This window comes from Oncorhynchus mykiss, chromosome 22, assembly GCF_057628025.1.
Source record: "Oncorhynchus mykiss isolate SJ-2025 chromosome 22, ASM5762802v1, whole genome shotgun sequence".
Classification (NCBI taxonomy): Eukaryota; Metazoa; Chordata; class Actinopteri; order Salmoniformes; family Salmonidae; genus Oncorhynchus; species Oncorhynchus mykiss.
This window is the reverse complement of record NC_143043.1, coordinates 7,682,980-7,704,337: the sequence shown is the minus strand read 5'-3', so window position 1 is coordinate 7,704,337 and position 21,358 is coordinate 7,682,980. Positions and strand designations below refer to the sequence as shown.

At 43.0% G+C, this 21,358-nt stretch overlaps 1 protein-coding gene across 9 annotated transcripts in view; it reads left to right on the top strand.

Moving 5' to 3' along the window:
- LOC110501280 (collagen alpha-1(XVIII) chain) overlaps nucleotides 1–21,358 on the top strand; it is a 177,229-nt gene that overhangs the window by 153,595 nt on the left and 2,276 nt on the right. For all 9 annotated transcript variants that reach the window (XM_090215271.1, XM_090215270.1, XM_021578715.3 and 6 more), the window contains 18 exons: nucleotides 684–719; nucleotides 874–933; nucleotides 1,074–1,151; nucleotides 1,235–1,270; nucleotides 8,138–8,191; nucleotides 11,062–11,133; nucleotides 11,219–11,284; nucleotides 12,878–12,905; nucleotides 13,416–13,469; nucleotides 13,585–13,619; nucleotides 14,105–14,236; nucleotides 14,390–14,549; nucleotides 15,200–15,264; nucleotides 19,805–19,933; nucleotides 20,097–20,129; nucleotides 20,288–20,683; nucleotides 20,807–21,004; nucleotides 21,235–21,350. In XM_090215271.1, the coding sequence (XP_090071397.1) occupies nucleotides 684–719; nucleotides 874–933; nucleotides 1,074–1,151; nucleotides 1,235–1,270; nucleotides 8,138–8,191; nucleotides 11,062–11,133; nucleotides 11,219–11,284; nucleotides 12,878–12,905; nucleotides 13,416–13,469; nucleotides 13,585–13,619; nucleotides 14,105–14,236; nucleotides 14,390–14,549; nucleotides 15,200–15,264; nucleotides 19,805–19,933; nucleotides 20,097–20,129; nucleotides 20,288–20,683; nucleotides 20,807–21,004; nucleotides 21,235–21,350 (1,748 nt within the window). The remainder of the gene's footprint in view (nucleotides 1–683; nucleotides 720–873; nucleotides 934–1,073; nucleotides 1,152–1,234; nucleotides 1,271–8,137; nucleotides 8,192–11,061; nucleotides 11,134–11,218; nucleotides 11,285–12,877; nucleotides 12,906–13,415; nucleotides 13,470–13,584; nucleotides 13,620–14,104; nucleotides 14,237–14,389; nucleotides 14,550–15,199; nucleotides 15,265–19,804; nucleotides 19,934–20,096; nucleotides 20,130–20,287; nucleotides 20,684–20,806; nucleotides 21,005–21,234; nucleotides 21,351–21,358) is intronic.

The following is a 21,358-nucleotide window of genomic DNA, read 5'->3' as shown; positions in this document are numbered from 1 at the left end:
AACTAACAAAAACAATAAACGTGAGAAAACCTAAACAGTCTATCTGGTGACAACAAAGACAGGAACAATCACCCACAAACACACAGTGAAACCCAGGCTACCTAAATATGGTTCCCAATCAGAGACAATGACTAACACCTGCCTCTGATTGAGAACCATATCAGGCCAGACATAGAAATAGACAAACAAGACATCCAACATAGAATGCCCACCCAGCTCACGTCCTGACCAACACTAAAACAAGGAAAACACACACGAACGATGGTCAGAACGTGACAGGCGAAAGCTACATTTACACAACCCACTTTTAAGAAATACCATTTGAAGTAGTTTTCCCAGTGGCCTGTGTCATTTTCATAACTAACATTATTCATTCATCAAGATATTTTATTAATGTTCTCATAGGAAACAAATGTTATTTTGTTGCAAAACCTATTGAGAGCATATAATGCAATGAAATCATGGTAATGATTCATGTCCTTTTGAGTTGAGTTGATTGGAAAACTATTTTGTAGGGGGAGATAGTGGAATCCTTTACAATACCACTAAATATTGATTTGACTTAATGGGTATACATCCCTACCAAATATTTGGAACAATGTGTGGCCTTACTTATTAACCAGTCATGAAAAAGGGATAAATCATTTTAACAGATTTTATGTCTCTCCTTTTCTATTCTGTAGGGTGAAACTGGTCTACCTGGCCAAGCTGGATTCCCTGTAAGCATTGATTTTCCTAATGTTATCCTACAGGTCACTTAACTTTGTCTTGCTACAGTTACCCTACAGTTCTTCTAACGTTGTGTTCTAACACATGTGGATGTCATAGTGTGGGGGATATTTGCCCTTTCAACTTTGTTGTATTTTCTAAAAGGGTCCTATTGGATCAAAGGGCGACAAGGGAGACCCAGGCCAGCCCGGTTATGGAGTCAAGGTCAGTGATGTGACCGCACAGCAACATAGCCCTATCATTAGTGCTACAGTGCACCACTATGTAAGGCCTATTCCCAGCAAGTGTTTCTTCTGTGGGGGTTAACAAATTAACAGATTGTCTTTATATGTGTCTCTTCTCAGGGCGAGAAGGGCGAGCCTGGCTTAATCATTGGGCCTGATGGGAGTCCTTTGTACCTGCGAGAATTGTCGGGTGAGAAGGTGAGTGTCTCACTATTGACTTCTGTTTGCCTCTATCTTATCTGTCTGTTGGCCTCATTAAACACCAACTTCATCTTCTGTAGGGAGACAGAGGACCTGCCGGACCCGTCGGGCCTCCTGTAAGTACTTTTAGGCTCATTACTTTACATTACGTTCTTACTATTTGAAGCTGCCTTAAATTAAACTGACTCAGCGATATGACGTGGTCACGAGTTTCAAGTTTTATTAGTCGTATGACCAGGATACACATAAGAATAAAAAGTAAATGGCTTGGTAGAATAGAAAAGTCTAGTAGCAGCAGTTGTGATTTGTGTGTAGTATGTGTGTGTTTGGGCGGGTGTGTTCATGTGTGCTAAGGTGCAGAGAGTCAGTGCGGTTGGGCAGTCCATTTCAAGTGTTCAGCAGTCTGATGGCTTGTGGATAGAAACTGTCTCTGAGCCTGTTCGTCTGAGACCAGATGCTCCTATACTGTCTGCCAAACTGTAAGGGAGTGAACAGTTAGTGACTGGGATGTGTGGGGTCCTTGATGATTCTGCGGGACTTCTTCAGGCACCATTTTGTGTAGATGTCCTGAATGGATGGGAGCACGGCCGCATTGAGCGACAGTAGGGCAAGAGATATTGTCAAGAGAGAGTGTGAGGCAAGAGTCTGCACTTGTCAGCACCAGCACAGATACTGTTAAGGATCTTTGCATGTGCACGACATTTCACGTCTCTCTTCTGCAAGGGGATAGCTGCATGACAGCAAATGCTGACATGTGCAACCACTCGCTTCATGCGGTCTTAGTTTGTGTCGGAAGTAGCCCTGTTCCTCGAGGTAAACACATATTGCTGAGTCTACCTTAAATAAATTGAGCTGCCATGTATATCAATAGCTATGTTTCCATTAACTTGTCTAGTGATTTTATTGTCAACATTTAAAAAGTTTGCATAGAAAATGGATTCAGCAATTTCCTGCTAGGGTGCATTTCAATTGAACTATCTTTTGTCGATGAAAACAGCTGGACGTAATGATGTCACACCTAAAACGGCAAATAGCGGCAAATTGCACATTAATAAATTGCCGACAGGCTGTATGCCCTCCCACATTATTTTCATGTCTCAGGTATAGCCTGCGAAAGCCAGAATGTACAGTGCCTTGCGAAAGTATTCGGCCCCCTTGAACTTTGCAACCTTTTGCCACATTTCAGGCTTCAAACATAAAGATATAAAACTGTATTTTTTTGTGAAGAATCAACAACAAGTGGGACACAATCGTGAAGTGGAACGACATTTATTGGATATTTCAAACTTTTTTAACAATTCAAAAACTGAAAAATTGGGCGTGCAAAATTATTCAGCCCCCTTAAGTTAATACTTTGTAGCGCCACCTTTTGCTGCGATTACAGCTGTAAGTCGCTTGGGGTATGTCTCTATCAGTTTTGCACATCGAGAGACTGACATTTTTTCCCATTCCTCCTTGCAAAACAGCTCGAGCTCAGTGAGGTTGGATGGAGAGATTCTCGATTGGATTCAGGTCTGGACTTTGACTTGGCCATTCTAACACCTGGATATGTTTATTTTTGAACCATTCCATTGTAGATTTTGCTTTATGTTTTGGATCATTGTCTTGTTGGAAGACAAATCTCCGTCCCAGTCTCAGGTCTTTTGCAGACTCCATCAGGTTTTCTTCCAGAATGGTCCTGTATTTGGCTCCATCCATCTTCCCATCAATTTTAACCATCTTCCCTGTCCCTGCTGAAGAAAAACAGGCCCAAACCATGATGCTGCCACCACCATGTTTGACAGTGGGGATGGTGTGTTCAGCAGTGTTGCTTTTACGCCAAACATAACGTTTTGCATTGTTGCCAAAAAGTTCAATTTTGGTTTCATCTGACCAGAGCACCTTCTTCCACATGTTTGGTGTGTCTCCCAGGTGGCTTGTGGCAAACTTTAAACAACATTTTTCATGGATATCTTTAATAAATGGCTTTCTTCTTGCCACTCTTCCATAAAGGCCAGATTTGTGCAATATACGACTGATTGTTGTCCTATGGACAGAGTCTCCCACCTCAGCTGTAGATCTCTGCAGTTCATCCAGAGTGATCATGGGCCTCTTGGCTACATCTCTGATCAGTCTTCTCCTTGTATGAGCTGAAAGTTTAGAGGGACGGCCAGGTCTTGGTAGATTTGCAGTGGTCTGATACTCCTTCCATTTCAATATTATCGCTTGCACAGTGCTCCTTGGGATGTTTAAAGCTTGGGAAATCTTTTTGTATCCAAATCCGGCTTTAAACTTCTTCACAACAGTATCTCGGACCTGCCTGGTGTGTTCCTTGTTCTTCATGATGCTCTCTGCGCTTTTAACGGACCTCTGAGACTATCACAGTGCAGGTGCATTTATACGGAGACTTGATTACACACAGGTGGATTGTATTTATCATCATTAGTCATTTAGGTCAACATTGGATCATTCAGAGATCCTCACTGAACTTCTGGAGAGAGTTTGCTGCACTGAAAGTAAAGGGGCTGAATAATTTTGCACGCCCAAGTTTTCAGTTTTTGATTTGTTAAAAAAGTTTGAAATATCCAATAAATGTCGTTCCACTTCATGATTGTGTCCCACTTGTTGTTGATTCTTCACAAAAAAATACAGTTTTATATCTTTATGTTTGAAGCCTGAAATGTGGCAAAAGGTCGCAAAGTTCAAGGGGGCCGAATACTTTCGCAAGGCACTGTATAAAATGCAATAATTTAATTTTATAAACCGGGTGGTTTGGCTCCTGGATGCTGAATGGTTGAAGTCTGTGGTATATCAGACATTGTAAACATGGTGGTTCGAGCCCTGAATGCTGATTGGCTGACATCCGTGGTATATCAGACCGTATACCACGGTATGACAAAACATTTATTTTTACTGCTCTAATTACGTTGATAACCAGTTTATAATAGCAATAAGGCACCTCGGGTTTGTGGGATATGGCCAGTATGTCACATCTAAGGGCTGTATCCAGGCACTCCATGTTGTGTCGTGGTTAAAAACAGCCCTTAGCCGTAGTATATTGGCGGTATTTTATTGCTTAATTATACCATGGCATTGTTGATTAGTAATTTCTTATTGGCTTGAATGGCATTCTAGAGTGCGTTATTCCCCTATAATGCACAGTATCAGCATGGTAGAATTCAGTGGCTAGAATTCATTCTTATAGCCATATTTTAATTCCTTATAACTGGAACTTCCATCAGGAGCTCGCCAGGTAACTAGATACTAGTCTTTGTTAGCCACGGCTAGCGGTCCTCTTCTTTTTTTCCCCGGAATCAGCCAGCCTTAGCTCGAACAATCACCTGCCAGTCTGTTCAGCGCGATATCTACCCAGAACATATCAGACTGCTTCTCTCTACCATATCACTGGATTTCTGCCGCTCTGGATCATTACACTGGATCATTACTAGCTAGCTGCTACTGGTAGCTAACGCCTCTGTCCCGAAGCCAACAACAGCTAGCCTTGAGCTAGCCTCGAGCTAGGCCCATATACCAACTAATTCTAGAACTACAATACCTCCTTTGCCAATTGGCCTGGACCCTTTATTGTCGACATGGAGCCCCGCCAATCCATCTCGACTGGACTGCCGACGTGAACGCCCAATATGGTCTCAACAGGCTATTCTGTTACGATATCGCCGCAGGACCATCTACTGGCCCCGGCACGCTAGCTTTTCTGAACGCTGTGTCCCCTGCTCGCCCATCGTAGTAGTGACTACCGAACAGCACCCTGACTCACCTATTGCTGCTCCTTTGACCCTATGATCACTCGGCTACACAGCTGATGCCCCCTGGACTGTTTCAATAACACGGTACCTCATTTGGTTTACCTGTCAGTCCCAGCCTTGAACTGGTCCTATATGTACCTAACTGACTTGCTCTGCCCATTCATTGCCATTTACCCATTGTTGTCTTAGGTCTCCTGATCAACACCTGTGATTGCTTTATGCCTCTCTCTAATGTCAATATGCCTTGTCTACTGCTGTCTTGGCTATTTTTAGTTTTATATCACTGTAGAGCCAAAAGTCCCACTCAAAATGCCTTTAGATAGCTTTTTCGTCCCACCCCACACACATGCGGAGTCTTCACCTAGGATTATTGATGCCTCCAGAGATGAAACCTCTCTCATTGTCACGCAACGCATAGGTTTACCTTCACTGTACTCACATCCTACCATACCCTTGTCTATACATTATGCCTTGAATCTATTCTGTCACGCCAAGAAATCTGCTCCTTTTATTCTCTGTCCCCAACGTACTAGACGACCAGTTCTTATAGCCTTTAGCTGTACCCTTATCCTCCTCCTCCTCGATTCCTCTGGTGATGTAGAGGTGAACTCAGGCTCTGTAGCCCCCAGTTCCACTCCTATTCCCCAGGCGCTCTCATTTGTTGACTTCTATAACCGTACAAGCCTTGGTTTCATGCATGTTAATATCAGAAGCCTCCTCCCAGAAGTTTTTTTTCCACTGCTTTAGCACACTCTGCCAACCCTGATGTCCTAGCCGTGTCTGAATCCAGGCTTAGGAAGACCACCAAAAACCCTGAAATTTCCATCCTAACTATAACATTTTCCAACAAGTTACAACTGCCAAAGGGGGCGGAGTTGCAATCTACTGCAGAGATAGCCTGCCGAGTTCTGTCTTACTATCCAGGTCTGTGCCCAAACAATTTGAGCTTCTACTTTTAAAAATCCATCTTTTCAGAAACAAGTCTCTCAATGTTGCCGCTTGCTGTAGACCACCTTCTGCCCCCAGTTGTGCCCTGGACACCATATGTGAATTGATTGTCCCCTATCTATCTTCAGAGCTCGTGCTGTTAGGTGACCTAAACTGGGATATGCTTAACACCCCGGCCATGCTACAATCTAAGTTTGATGCCCTCAATCTCACGCAAATGATCATGGAACCTTTCAGGTACAACCCCAAATCTGTAAACACGGGCACCCTCATAGATATCACCCTGACCAACCTGCCCTCTAAATACACCTTGTCCTAAACGATATCATACCCGCCACCGATATAAGACAATACTATGCAGCCGTATCCATCGACCTGGCCAAGGCTTTCGACTCTGTCAATCACCGCATTCTTATCAGCAGACTCAACAGCCTTGGTTTCACAAATGACTTCCTTGCCTGGTTCACCAACTACTTCTCAGACAGAGTTCAGTGTCAAATCGGGGGTGCCTGTTGTCCGGATCTCTGGCAGTTTCTATGGGGGGTGCCACAGGGTTCAATTCTCAGGCCGACTCTTTTCTCTGTATACATCAATGTCACTCTTGCTGCTGGTGATTCTCTGATCCACCTCCTATGCAGACGACACCATTTTGTATACTTCTGGCCCTTCTTTGGACACTGTGTTAACTAACCTCCAGATGAGCTTCAATGCCATACAACACTCCTTCCGTGGCCTCCAACTGCTCTTAAATGCAAGTAAAACTAAATGCATGCTCTTCAACCGATTGCTGCCCGCACCTGCCCGCCTGTCTAGCATCACTACTCTGAATCTGAACGGTTCTGGTTAGACTGTAAACTCTCCTTCCAGACTCACATTAAGCATCTCCAATCCAAAATTTAAATCTAGAATCTGCTTCCTATTTCGCAACAAAGCGTACTTCATTCATGCTGCCAAACATTCCCTAGTAAAACTGACTATCCTACTGATCCTTGACTTCGGCGATGTCATTTACAAAATAGCCTCCAACACTCTACTCAGCAAATTGGATGCAGTCTATCACAGTGCCATCTGTTTTTATCACCAAAGCCCCATATACTACCCGCCACTGTGACCTGTATGCTCTCATTGGCTGGCCCTCGCTTCATATTCGTAGTCAAACCCACTGGCTCCAGGTCATGTATAGTCTTTGTTAGGTAAAGCCCCACCTTATCTCAGCTCACTGGTCACCATAGCAGCAGCACCCGTAGCACACACTCCAGCAGGTATATTTCACTGGTCAACCAAAGCCAATTCCTAATTTGGCTACCTTTCCTTCCAGTTCTCTGCTGCCAGTTACTGGAACGAACTGCAAAAATCACTGAAGGTGGAGAGTCCTATCTCCCACACTAACTTTAAGCATCAGCGGTCAAAGCAGCTTACAGATCATTGCACCTGTACATAGCGCATCTGTAAATAGCCCACCCAACTACCTCATCCCCATATTGTTATATATATATTTTTTGTTCCTTTGCACCCCAGTATCTCTACTTGCACGTTCATCTGTTCATGTTTGAGCTGCTTTTGAAAGCCAAAGTTAAATATAAAAACATTATTGGCATTGTTGAATTCAATTTCCATAATAGCAAGCTAGGACTGATGGTTTGGTTAGCTAAATTAGCAAGTCTGTCTGTTTGGTTACCAAGGAAACTACTGTAGCTATTTATTAAACTTGCTAGCTACTTCAGTGGATGTTAAACACAGTTGAACAAATGTGTTAAAATATAGCCATGGTAGAAAAGGGGCTCTATGCATTCTCTGGAAAATAATGCAATTCCGTGGAAGGTCAGTTCCACACACCTTCCATGTAATTTATTATTTTCCATAGAACACATAACCCTTCGTTGAGTATCCCTTACATATTTGCCATATTCTAATAATTGTCATGCGTCAACGTGTTCCGTGCCATGGTGAAACTCCTGTAGATCTGAAATAATTGGATGGTAAAACTTTCCAGCCAACCAGAAAAGCAAGATGAAGCAATTCAGGCATTGAAAGTCAGGACAATCCTTGTCCTGCAAAGAAGCATTATTTTTGTAGTTGAAAAAAACAGATTTTGCATGCAATTCAGGAATTTAGAATAATATGTGGAGCTTAACTATTACTCGGTGACATCACGTACCTTGAAAATGATTTGACAATCATCATTTAAAAAAACACAAAACAAAACAAAAATCCACCCCTGTCGAACGGATAAAAAGTTTTCTAGTGAATGTGTTTTTGTCACATATGATTGATGTGTTGTTTGTGCAGGGGCAGTATGGACCTTCTGGGATAAAGGGTGAATTTGGAATGCCTGGAAGACCTGTAAGTACTGGAGCTAAATTTCTAACTTTACAATTACAGTAGGGTCTCAGTAGCGTGACAGTAGTAGTGTCACACAAAGCAATATGGATGTAATTACTGTTGCAGATGCAAATTGCTTGTGACATCATCTCAAGCTAGCAAGCTAACCACGTTAGTGACGAGCTAGCTAATGCAGTTCATGTTAGACATTTTCAGTTAAAACTGGACAGATAAACATCTGGTTTCACTTATAAAATTACCTTTATTGACTGCCAGACCATCTACTGTACATAAACCATGACTAGCCAGGGTGTCTAGAGTTGTTTATATCAGGGGTGTCAAACTCATTTTTCCCCCGCGGCCGCATTTGGTCTCTCGGATTTCCTTGCCGCCCAAAATGATGGATAAAAAACCTTTATCCAATTTTCTCTGCTCCCTGACTGTCTAGCTTTCATTTCGGTGATTATTAGTGAGCTGGACACAGTCAAAACACTCTACTAATGTTGGTCCATTATCATTTCAACACAGTTTCGATTTGGTTTTAGTCATTTGGAAGTATATTAAGTCCCCCCAACTATTTTTTTAATTTAAAAAACACAAATATGTATATATATAAATATATATATATATATATATATATATATATATATATATATGTGTATATATATATATATATATATATAAATATATATAAATATATATAAATATATATATATATATATATATATATATATATATATATATATATATACACACACACACACAGTGGGGCAAAAAAGTATTTAGTCAGCCACCAATTGTGCAAGTTCTCCCACTTAAAAAGATGAGAGAGGCCTGTCATTTTCATCATAGGTACACTTCAACTATGACAGATAAAAAAACAGAAAATCACATTGTAGGATTTTTTATGAATTTATTTGCAAATTATGGTGGAAAATAAGTATTTGGTCAATAACAAAAGTTTGTTGGCAATGACAGAGGTCAAACTTTTTCTGTAAGTCTTCACAAGGTTTTCACACACTGTTGCTGGTATTTTGGCCCATTCCTCCATGCAGATCTCCTCTGGAGCAGTGATGTTTTGGGGCTTTTGCTGGGCAACACGCACTTTCAACTCCCTCCAAAGATTTTCTATGGGGTTGAGATCTGGAGACTGGTTAGGCCACTCCAGGACCTTGAAATGCTTCTTACGAAGCCACTCCTTTGTTGCCCGGGTGGTGTGTTTGGAATCATTGTCATGCTGAAAGACCCAGCCACGTATCATCTTCAATGCCCTTGCTGATGGTAGGCTTTGTTACTTTGGTCCCAGCTCTCTGCAGGTCATTCACTAGGTCCCCCCGTGTGGTTCTGGGATTTTTGCTCACCGTTCTTGTGATCATTTTGACCCCACGGGGTGGGATCTTGCGTGGAGCCCCAGATCGAGGGAGATTATCAGTGGTTTTGTATATCTTCAATTTCCTAATAATTAATCCCACAGTTGATTTCTTCAAACCAAGCTGCTTACCTATTGCAGATTCAGTCTTCCCAGCCTGGTGCAGGTCTACAATTTTGTTTCTCGTGTCCTTTGACAGCTCTTTGGTCTTGGCCATAGTGGAGTTTGGAGTGTGACTGTTTGAGGTTGTGGACAGGTGTCTTTTATACTGATAACAAGTTCAAACAGGTGTCATTAATACAGATAACAAGTGGAGGACAGAGGAGCCTCTTAAAAAAGAAGTTACAGGTCTGTGAGAGCCAGAAATCTTGCTTGTTTGTAGGTGACCAAATACTTATTTTTTCCACCATCATTTGCAAATAAATTCATTAAAAATCCTACAATGTGATTTTCTTGATTTCTTTTTCTAATTTTGTCTGTCATAGTTGAAGTGTACCTATGATGAAAATTACAGGCCTCTTTCATCTTTTTAAGTGGGAGAACTTGCACAATTGGTGGCTGACTAAATACTTTTTTGACCCACTGCATACATACAGTACAAGTTAAAGAAGGGCTGTCTTCTTTATACAACCCCTACCTTGTCACAACTGATTGGCTCAAATGCATTAAGAAGTAAATAAATTCCATAAATTAACTTTTAACAAGGCACACCTGTTAATTGAAATGCATTCCACCTCATGAAGCTGTTTGAGAGAATGCCAAAGGTGTGCAAAGATGTCATCAAGGCAAAGGGTGGCTTTGAAGAATGTAAAATCTAAAATATATTATGATTTGTTTAACACTTTTTTGGTTACTACATGGTTCCGTATGTGTTATTTCATAGTTTTGATGTCTTCGCTATTATTCTACAATGTAGAAAATAGTAAAATTCAAGAAAAACCCTTGAGTGAGTAGGTGTGTCCAAACTCTTGACTGGTACTGTATATTTTTTTATTCAAACCATTTTCCATTTGGCATGTATTTTTTGTCGCTATTGGTGCAGCACTGACACCTGTGTTGACATGGCAACTGGGACGGATTTCCGATTGGAACGATATCAACGAATCATGTAAACTCTTTTCTGCTCACTGATTGGATATTGAAAACAGTCAGTTGCACGAAATAGGATTGATTTCTGTCTCTTGCAATGCAGCTAAGTTGCAGGCAATTTTGGAAGGGAGACATAGAGCTACCTGGATGCAACTTTGTTGCAAGCAACATAAATTGCATCCAGATTGCTTCGTGTGACATCAATTTGAGAGATACAGATGTTTCCTTTTGTTGAGCAGGTGTGGAATAAGTCAAAATGTACATAACATCTATTGCCAGTTTGAGTGTTATTATGGAAAGTAAGTACAGAATGCTACAACAACTACTACTACTTATACTACTACTACTAGTATTATCTCTATTATTATTTCTAGTGAATGCTCCTTTTGTAAGGCCTGTGTAGTGTCTAACTGTCCATGTCTGTTTCCTACAGGGTCGTCCTGGTGTAAACGGATACAAGGGTGAAAAAGGAGAGCCATCCACAGGTGCCGGATTTGGCTACCCAGTAAGTGTGACATGTGCATATAACATTGCACTGGGCCGGTTTACAATCCAATGGAAGTGCGCTGACTAATGTCATCTCTTTTCAGGGTGTCCCAGGCCCACCTGGACCCCCAGGACCACCCGGACCAGCTGTGCCTGTGAACCGCTTCAACGTGAGTTTATCAGAATCCTCATTCCCAAAACCAGGGTTTTGTTCATTCAGCACCAAATGGAAGACTGACAACTTTGCCTTGTCTAATAAGCAACAATCACTTTAATTTTCCAGTGCATGCCCTAATGAACACAACCCTAAAGGTCATATACAGTTGAAGTCGGAACTTTACATACACTTAGATTAGTCATTAAGACTCGTTTTTCAACCACTCCGCAATTTTTTTGTATTTTTATTTATTTTTTATGTTTTATTTTTACCCCTTTTTCTCCTCAATTTCGTGGTATCCAATTGTTAGTAGCTACTATCTTGTCTCATCACTACAACTCCCGTCCTGGCTCGGGAGAGACGAAGGTTGAAAGTCATGCGTCCTCCGATACACAAGCCGCACTGCTTCTTAACACAGCGCGCATCCAACCTGGAAGCCAGCTGCACCAATGTGTCGGAGGAAACACCGTGCACCTGGCAACCTTGGTCAGCGTGCACTGCGCCCGGCCCGCCACAGGAGTCACTGGTGCGCGATGAGACAAGGATATCCCGGATGACGCGTTGTTAGGACATCTACTTTGTGCATGACTCAAGTAATTTTTCCGACAATTGTTTACAGACAGATTATTTCACTTATATCAAGTTTCACCTGTATCAAGTTTACATACACTAAGATGACTATGCCTTTAAACAGCTAAGAAAATTCCATAAAATGATGTTATGGCTTTAGAAGCTTCTGATAGGCTAATTGACATCTTTTGAGTCAATTGGAGGAACACCATCCCAACCGTGAAGCACAGGGGTGGTAGCATCATGTTGTGGGGGTGCTTTCCTGCAGGAGGAACTGGTGCACTTCACAAAATAGATGCCATCATGAGGAAAAAAATTATGTGGATATATTGAAGCAACATCACAAGACATCAGTTAAAGCTTGGTCGCAAATGGGTCTTCCAATGGACAATGACCTCAAGCATACTTCCAAAATTGTGCAAAATGGCTTAAGGACAACAAAGTCAAGGTATTGGAGTGGCCATCACAAAGCCCTGACCTCAATCTTATAGAACATTTGTAGGCAGAACTGAAAAAGCGTGTGTGAGCAAGGAGGCCTACACACCTGACTCAGTTACACCAGCTCTGTCAGGATGAATGGGCCAAAATTCACCCAACTTATTGTAGGAAGCTTGTGGAAGGCTACCCGAAACGTTTGACCCAAGTTAAATAATTTAAAGGCAATTCTACAAAATACTAATGGAGTGTATGTAAACTTCTGACCCACTGGGAATGTGATGAAAGAAAGAAAAGCTGAAATAAATCATTCGCTCTCCTATGATTCTGACATTTCACATTCTTAAAATAAAGTGGTGATCCTAACTGACCTAAAACAGGGAACTTTTACTAGGATTAAATGTCAGGAATTTTGAAAAACTGAGTTTAAATGTATTTGGCTAAGGTGTATGTAAACTTCTGACTTCAACTGTACCATCGATGCCATTGGCCACAAAAAAGTCTATAATGCCATCTTCACCTAGGAATAAGAAATATGATATCATGTTTGTGTGCAAAATACTGGAGAATACTTTAATGTTTAATTTCCCATTTGTTGCAGGGATATGACGCCTCAAGGAATTATCCAGGTATGCTGACAATAATTTGTTGTTTTTACGTCAAACATAATACATCTTGAAGACAGAGGATTAAAATTGGCACATGAGCATACCCAGCAGTCATCCAATTGAAGAGTTGAAAATGAAGAGACAGTTTTTATTCTTTAAAGAGACAAACATTTCCCCATCAACCTTCAATTGTATTCAGCTATTGAAGAAAGAGGGATTCGTGATCAATCTACCGTCAAGAGATTCGGCTAATGCTTTCTTAAAAAGCACCTAGATTTGGGGAATTTACTTATAAAAAACTGGAACATCAAATAGTGCTGTCAAGGTTTAATTTAGACTTCGAAATCCATTCTGTTTTAAAACCATTCCATTAGCCCATAAAAAAAGTTACATTTGACTGCCATTGGGCATGGGTAGTGAAAACAACCATTACAATACAGTGATCCAAATTATATTTATTTCTAATAGAAATGTTTCCATATTTATTTTCTAAACTGTGTATATTCTTCACATGTTTTCTGTTTTTTGTAGCGACAAAGGGGGAGAAAGGTGATCGCGGAGCTCAAGGTCTCCCAGGAACGCCAGGTAAGACTTTTATATCTCAATACAGCACAGGGGATAACAACAACCACTTGGTTTTATCTTAAGGCTACAATTCAACCTATATGCTTTTCGTGATTTTTAACATTTTTATTTCCAGGTGTGGCCTCTAACTTAGACATATTCACATTCAAGGTACAGTATTATCATTAATAGTACTACAGTATGCATTACATACAGGGATTTAGTAGCTAAAATAGTAGGTTTGTACAATTTGGAACACTGAGATGGTGTAAACATTCATGCAAAAAGCACTAATTTGGCGGAACAGGTGGTTAAAAGATATTCACAGAAAAAAGAGGTGCATAAACAGCGTTTACAAACATTTAACCTCCACTACATCGCTGTTGAATTTTTAATCTAGCCTTAGAGAGTTCTCCAATAAAAATGTATCTGGATTTCACTCATCTTTTTGTATTTTGCCTTTCTATGATTTACACTCTGATTTGGTGTAAAGAGCTCTCTACTGCCAGTCCAGATTCTGAACACTCATCTTCAATTAACCGAAAACCTAACAAGAAGTGAAATGCTATTATCCTATACCTACATAATCCTATCATCCTTAAGAAGATGGCTACGTTTGACAGGACAGAGCATTTAATAGATGTTTGTCTTTGCAGAATGACCTGAAAGGAGAGCGTGGGGATTCTGGCGTGAAGGGAGAGAAGGGAGAGCCAAGTGGTGGCTATTATGACCCCCGTTTTAGAGGACAACAAGGCCCACCAGGACCCCCTGGAAACCCAGGACTTATGGTACGAAATTGAGAGGACATAAAATGAACCTGATCAGTCTTTAAGACACCTTACAATATTTGTCATGTCTTGCTAACAAAAAGGGAAAGAGGGCCTTATGGTGAATGTGGCAAAAGTAAAGTTAAATGTTATTTTCCATTTTTTTTATCACAGGGTCCAAAGGGAGATTCAATCATGGGCCTCCCTGGTCCCCAGGGCCCACCAGGCTCCCCAGGGATCGGCTACGATGGTCGTCCAGGAATCCAAGGCCCACCAGGTCCTCCCGGGCCCCCAGGGTCCCCCTCACTACCAGGGGCCTATAGACCTAACCACTGTGAGTTTCCTAACCAGTGACAAGCACAATGTCACAATAGTCTTCAATAGGGTATACTCCCAAGGTAAGGTGGTTTGGAGTGAGGTACAAGCAACTACACAGAGTATACAAAACATTAGGATCACCTGCTCTTTCCATGACATAGACTGACCAGGTGAAAGCTATGATCCCTTATGTATGTCACCTGTTAAATCCACTTCAGTCAGTGTAGATGAAGAGGGGAGGAGACAGGTTAAAGAAGGATTTTTAAGCCTTGATGCAATTGAGACATGGATTGTGTATGTTTGCCATTCAGAGGGTGAATGGACGAGACAAAATATTTAACTGCCTTTGAACAGTGTATGGTAGTAGGTGCCAGGTGCACCGGTTTACGTCAAGAACTGCGACGCTGCTGGGTTTTTCACACTCAACAGTTTCCCTTGTGTATCAAGAATGGTCCACCACCCAAAGGACATCCAGCCAACTTGACACAACTGTGGGAAGCATTGGAATCAACACGGGCCGGCGTCCCTGTGAAACGCTTTCGACACCTTGTATGCTGTTCTGAGAGCAAAACGGGGGTGCAACTCGATATTAGGAAGTTGTTCCTAATGTTTTGTACACCCAGTGTATATCATATCATATCGTCATCATTTTTTTCTTCATCACAGCCATCAATATTCCTGGCCCCCCCGGACCTGCGGGACCACCTGGAACTCCTGGTCACACTTCAGGGGTAAGGGGTCATCCCACAGTATGTCATACAGTATTTGATTTTCTTTATATTTGTTTATCTTTCACACTGAACGTTATCAGATCGTCAACCAAAACCTAATATTGGATTAAGGGAACACGAGTGAACAAATAACACATTTCTATTAGTGTTGCGCGGTATACCAGTACCATGGTAACATCACAGTACCAAAACGTCATGATACTTATGATACCAATGCGGTAGTACTGTTCCAAATTATACTACCACATTTTTCAGCCCTACCGATCTAAAGAACCCACTGCTATAAAATGTTTAAAAAGACAGTCTCTTGTATGCGCAGGTCCAATAATATCCTAATCATTTTCATGAGCGTATGAGGTGTGGCAGCTGTAAACAGCCAGCGGGAAATGTAGACCCAGATGCATCTTCTGTGGTTAGATTTCTACATTTGTTACATTGGATTACCGAGCACAGAGAGTAATGTTTGTACATTGTATAATTTAATCACCTTTTATAACCAAGAGTACAGGCTGTGCAAGTTCATTGTCATGCAGCCTCTGAGTGCCAGACAGTGAAAATGGGGCAATGTTTCGAGACAGGCATGCTGCAAGACCCTTTTGCCTAGACCTACTGTCAAGTTATCAGGTTAGCTAGCTAGGTAACATGACTGAACATAGTTGTTTATCACACCAATAAGTAGCAACCCGGGATTAGTTTAAAACGGCCCGCGACACTTCCCGCCACATGGTTTGTCAAACCTGTTGAACAACTCGTCTCTGGCCTAAATGGTTTTGAAGAAAATACCCATATTTCCAGAGATGCCTTTTTTTCTTTCTATTGGGATTCACACTCATTTTATTTTACACTTGGAATTCAGGCCAAAGACTTCAATCTTGTTTTCATCAGATGAGAGAATCTTGTTTCTTGTGGTCTGAGAGTCCTTTAGGTGCCTTTTGGCAAACTCCAAGAGGGCTGTCATTTGCATTTTACTGAGGGGCTTCTGTCTGGCCACTCTACCATAAAAGCCTGATTAGTGGAGTGCTGCAGAGATGTTTGTCCTTTTGGAAGGTTCTCCCATCTTCCCAGAGGAACTCTGAAGCTCTGTCAGAGTGACCATCGGGTTCTTGGTCACCTCCCTGACCAAGGCCCTTCTCACCCAATTGCTCAGTTTGGCCAGGCGGCCAACTCAAGGAAGAGTCTTGGTGGTTACACACCAAAACCCCGGATAAACCTGCAATAGTAATAGGCAAAAACTAGAAACCGCTGCACCTCCTTTACCGTGGTGGGAGTCGGCCAATTACGCACGGCTGAAATGCGGTCACTCCATCTCCACCCCTGAGGTGGAAATGTGGTACCCTAGGAAGGAGACGGACTGTTTGAAGAACAGGCATTTCTCAGCCTTGACGTACAGGTCATGCTCCAACAGATGACCAAGCACCCTGCACACCAGGGACACATGCTCAGTGTGTGTAGCGGAGTATATCAGAATGTCATCAATATACACCACTACACCAGTGCAGGTCCCTGAAAATCTTGTCTACAAAGACTTGGAAGACTGATGGAGCATTCATCAACCCGTACGGCATGACGAGGTACTCATAATGCCCTGAGGTAGTACTGAAAGCTGTCTTCCACTCGTCTCCCTCCCGGATACGCACCAGGTTCTAAGCGCTCCTGAGATCTAGTTTGGTGAAGAAGCAAGCACGCCCCGTGCATTGACTCAATCGCTGTGGCTATGAGAGGTAGCGGGTAACTGTACCTCACAGTGATCTGGTTTAGACCTCGATAGTCAATACACGGGCGCAGACCTCCCTCCTTCTTCTTCACAAAATGGAAACTCGAGGAGGCGGGTGAAGTGGAGGAACAAATGTATCCCTGACGCTGGGATTCGGAGACATATGTTTTCATAGCCGCCGCCTGTGACAGGGGATACACACGACTCCTGTGAAGTGCAGCGTCTACCAGGAGATTTATCGCACAACCCCCCCCCCCCCCCCCCATCGGTGGGGTGGTAATTGAATCGCCTTCTTTTTGGAGACGAGAGCCAAATCGGCATATTCAGGGGGAATGTGCACGATGGAAACCTGGTCTGGACTTTTCACAGTAGTAGCACCAACGGATATCCCGGGAACAATGGGGATCCCTAAACTATGGGCGAACGTTCTGTCTATAAAATTCCCAGCCGTGCCTGAATCGACGAGAGCCTTAAGCTGGGACTGCGGGCAAAATTCTGGAAAAGTGACATACAAAAACATGTGTGCAACAGAGGGCTCTGGGTGAGAATGGTGCCGGCTCACCTGGGGTGACACCAGAGTGCCCTGCCTGCTGCCTCGATCCCCAGAGGAACCAAACCGGCACCGACAGGCAGTGTGACCTCTGCGGCCACAGTTGGTGCACGAGACGAATCCTCCTCCGGTCTCCCTGCGCACAGAACCTCCCAGTTCCATGGGCATCGGAGCGGTGGTGCTGGGGGATGGAACCGACAGACCCCACTCTGGACATCCGCGGGTAGCCAGCAGGTTATCCAACCGAATGGACAGGTCCACCAGCTAGTTGAAGGTGAGGCTGGTGTCCCTGCAGGCCAACTCCCGACGGACGTCCTCGCGCAAACTGCAGCAATAGTGGTCGATCAGGGCCCTGTTGCTCCATCCCGTGCCGGCGGCCAGTGTCCGAAAGTCCATGGCGAACTCCTGAGTGGTCCTCGTCCCCTGCCTCAGACGGTAGAAACGTTCATCCGCCACTCTACCCTTGAAATCCTCGAAATGGTCCAGCGCCGTGTCTCCTTCTCCAGGGCTTTTCCTGAGAGGCACGAGACGAGGGCGGACACCCTCTTACGGCCCGAAGGAGTCGGGTGTATGGTTGCCAGGTAGAGATCTAACTGCAATAGGAAACCCTGGCAACGTGCAGCCGTCCCGTCGTACTCCGGGGAAGGACGAATCCCACTGGGACCGGGTGAATGGGAGACGAGTACTGGAGGCCCTGGTTGTGCTGGTGGAACTCCCTGTCTCTCCCAGCGGTCCATGGTTTGGACGACGCGGTCCATGGCGGCGCCGAGATGGTGGATCATCGCCGCTTGCTCCTGGACGCGCTCCTCGACCCCTATACCAGGGGCACCTGCTCCTGCTGACTCCATATGTTAAGTGTGGAATTCTGTAAGGGATGCGTAACTGGTGGCAGGGAAGTCAGACGCAGGAGAGCAGAACTAGATAATAGCCGGAGTAGTTTAATTTCAAATCCAACAGCATAAAGAAATAACAAACATGGGTACAAAACCTGACACGCACCAGTAAACATATGCACAAGCACTTACAACAAACAATTCCACACAAAGATATGGGGGGGAACAGAGGGTTAAATACACAATAATTAATGAGAGAAATGAAAACCAGGTGTGTAGGAAAACAAGACAAAACAAATGGAAAATGAAAAGTGGATCGACGATGGCTAGAAGACCAGTGACGCCGACCGCCGAACGCCGCCCGAACAAGGAGAGGAACCGACTTTGGTGGAAGTCGTGACAAAAACTGAGGATGGATCAACAACATTGTATCTACTCAACAATACTAACCTAATTAACAGAGTGAAAAGAAGAAAGCCTGTACAGAATACAAATATTCCAAAACATACGTCCTGTTTGCAAAAAAATGTGGCAAAGCAATTAACTTTATTATAGTGTTATGTCACAAAGTGTTATGTTTGGGGCAAATCCAATACAACCCATTACTGAGCATAGTGGTGACTGCATCATGTTATGGGTATGCTTGTAATCGTTAAGGACTGGCGAGTTTTTCATAATAAAAAATAAACGGAATGGAGCTAAGCACAGGCAAAATCCTAGAAGAAAACCTGGTTCAGTCTGCTTTACAGCAGACAATGGGAGATGAATTCACCTTTCAGCAGGACAATATCCTAAAACACAAGGCCAAACCTACACTGGACTTGCTTACCAATGAACAGTTTAGACGAGTTACAGTTTTGACGTAAAAAATGTTTGTCTAGCAATGATCAACAACCAATTTGACAGAGCTTGAAAAAATGTTAAAATAATAATGGGCCCTATGTTGCACAATCCAGGTGTGGAAAGCTCTTAGAGACTTACCCGGAAAGACTCACAGGTGTAATCGCTGCCAAAGGTGCTTCTACAAACTATTGACTCAGGGGTGTGAATACTTAAGTAAATTGGATATTTCTGTATTTCATTTTCAAAAAATTAGCACAAAAAAAAAAAAAACATGTTTTCAGTTTGTCATTATGGGCTATTGTGTGTAAATGGCTGAGGAGAAAAAAAGATATAACCCATTTTCACTTCAAGCTGTAACACAACAACATGTGGAATAAATTCTGAAGGCTCTGTATATGTTCCATAAACCAGAGATTGATGTATTCAGTTAAGTGGAGGAATCTCAGAAAAAAAGCAGATTCAAAGATTGTAAAGGTGTACTGTATTTTGCATTGGTCAAAAGTGAATGTATTCATCATAACTAATATGATTCACTGGTTGTTTGGCTGATTGATATATGTCGTCTTGTATGTGTACTATAATATGTACTGGTCTCCACAGGTGACAGTTTTGAGGTCATACGACACCATGATTGCTACTGCAAGACGCCAGTCGGAGGGCACCCTCATCTACATTGTCGACAAAACAGATCTCTACATCCGAGTCCGCAATGGATTCAAACAAGTCCTGGTACAGTCATACATTTTTATTTCATATGAGAAATGGGTTCGTAAGGTAGGAAGGAGCTGGAGATGCACATTCAAAAAGTTGAAGTGCAGACTAAAAGAAACTTAGAAAAACACAACTCAGCAAAGAATGTGTGTACTTTTTTCATATGCTTATTGTTTTTCAGCTCGGTGACTACAGTCCCTTCTACAGAGATCTGGTAAGTTGTTCTATCAATGTAAAAATGTGTAAATAAAAGAGAGAAAATGTATCAACTTATTTAATGAATAGCTATTGATATATTTGAGGAAACAAGGTCATAGTCATAAAATCCAGTACGACTTTTCATGTCAAATAAATAATGCTCTTAATCTTCAGGACAACGAAGTAGCGGCTGTCCAGCCCCCCCCTGTCGTCAACTACCCCCAGTCCCAGGATCACTCGGCCAACAATGGAGCTGAACACTTCTCCCAAGGCGGTACCGCCACCCACCCCATCAAGCCTCCTCCTCACAAGCCGGTGGAGATCCCCAGGCCCGCCAGACCCGACAACCGTAACCCAGACCCCAGATATCCCCCTCAGTACGACCCCAGATATCCCCCTCAGACTGACGCTAGGTACCCCCCTCAGACAGATGGCCGCTACAGCCATGTGCAGCCTGAGAACAGGTATCCCAACCAGCCCGAAAGCCGATTCCCAGTCACCCCCCAGAGAAGACCCGTTCCCCTTCCTGTTCCCCAGCCTGGCGGTCACTTGCATACATCAGGGCCAGGAGTGAGTACCTTTATCATCATTTAATGTGCCTTCCCAGAAAGTATGTATTGTTCAAATGTTTTCATCTAAATAGTGTGTGTAGACCTGAGCTGTTTTTATAACTCATCTCTCTTTTCTGATCAGCTCCACCTGATCGCCCTGAACATGCCCCAAGTGGGCAACATGCGGGGCATTCGTGGGTCAGACTTCCTGTGTTTCCAGCAGGCTCGTGCTGTGGGCCTTAAGGGCACCTTCAGGGCTTTCTTGTCCTCCAAGCTCCAGGACCTCTACAGCATTGTTCGCAAGTCCGACAGAGACAGCCTCCCCATCATAAACCTGAAGGTGTGTAAACATACTACTGAAAACACAAGTCTAGACTGTGGGATCCCACTTCTGATACCAAATTGACATTGCGTTTAGTGAAGTAACCTATTCATTAGCATTTCATGAAATTCTAGAGATCGTTTCAATCCAACACTGTTCAGCATCAAATAAGTAATGAAATGCTGCCATGGGTTTTCATTTTAACCTTGTGTCTCTTGCTGACGAACATATATGCTCTCTCCCTTTAGGACCAAGTGCTTTTTAATAGCTGGGAGTCTATGTTCAGTAAGACTGGGGGCAGGATGAAGGAAAATGCACCAATCTACTCCTTTGATGGCAGAGATATCCTTAGAGACAGTGCATGGTGAGTGG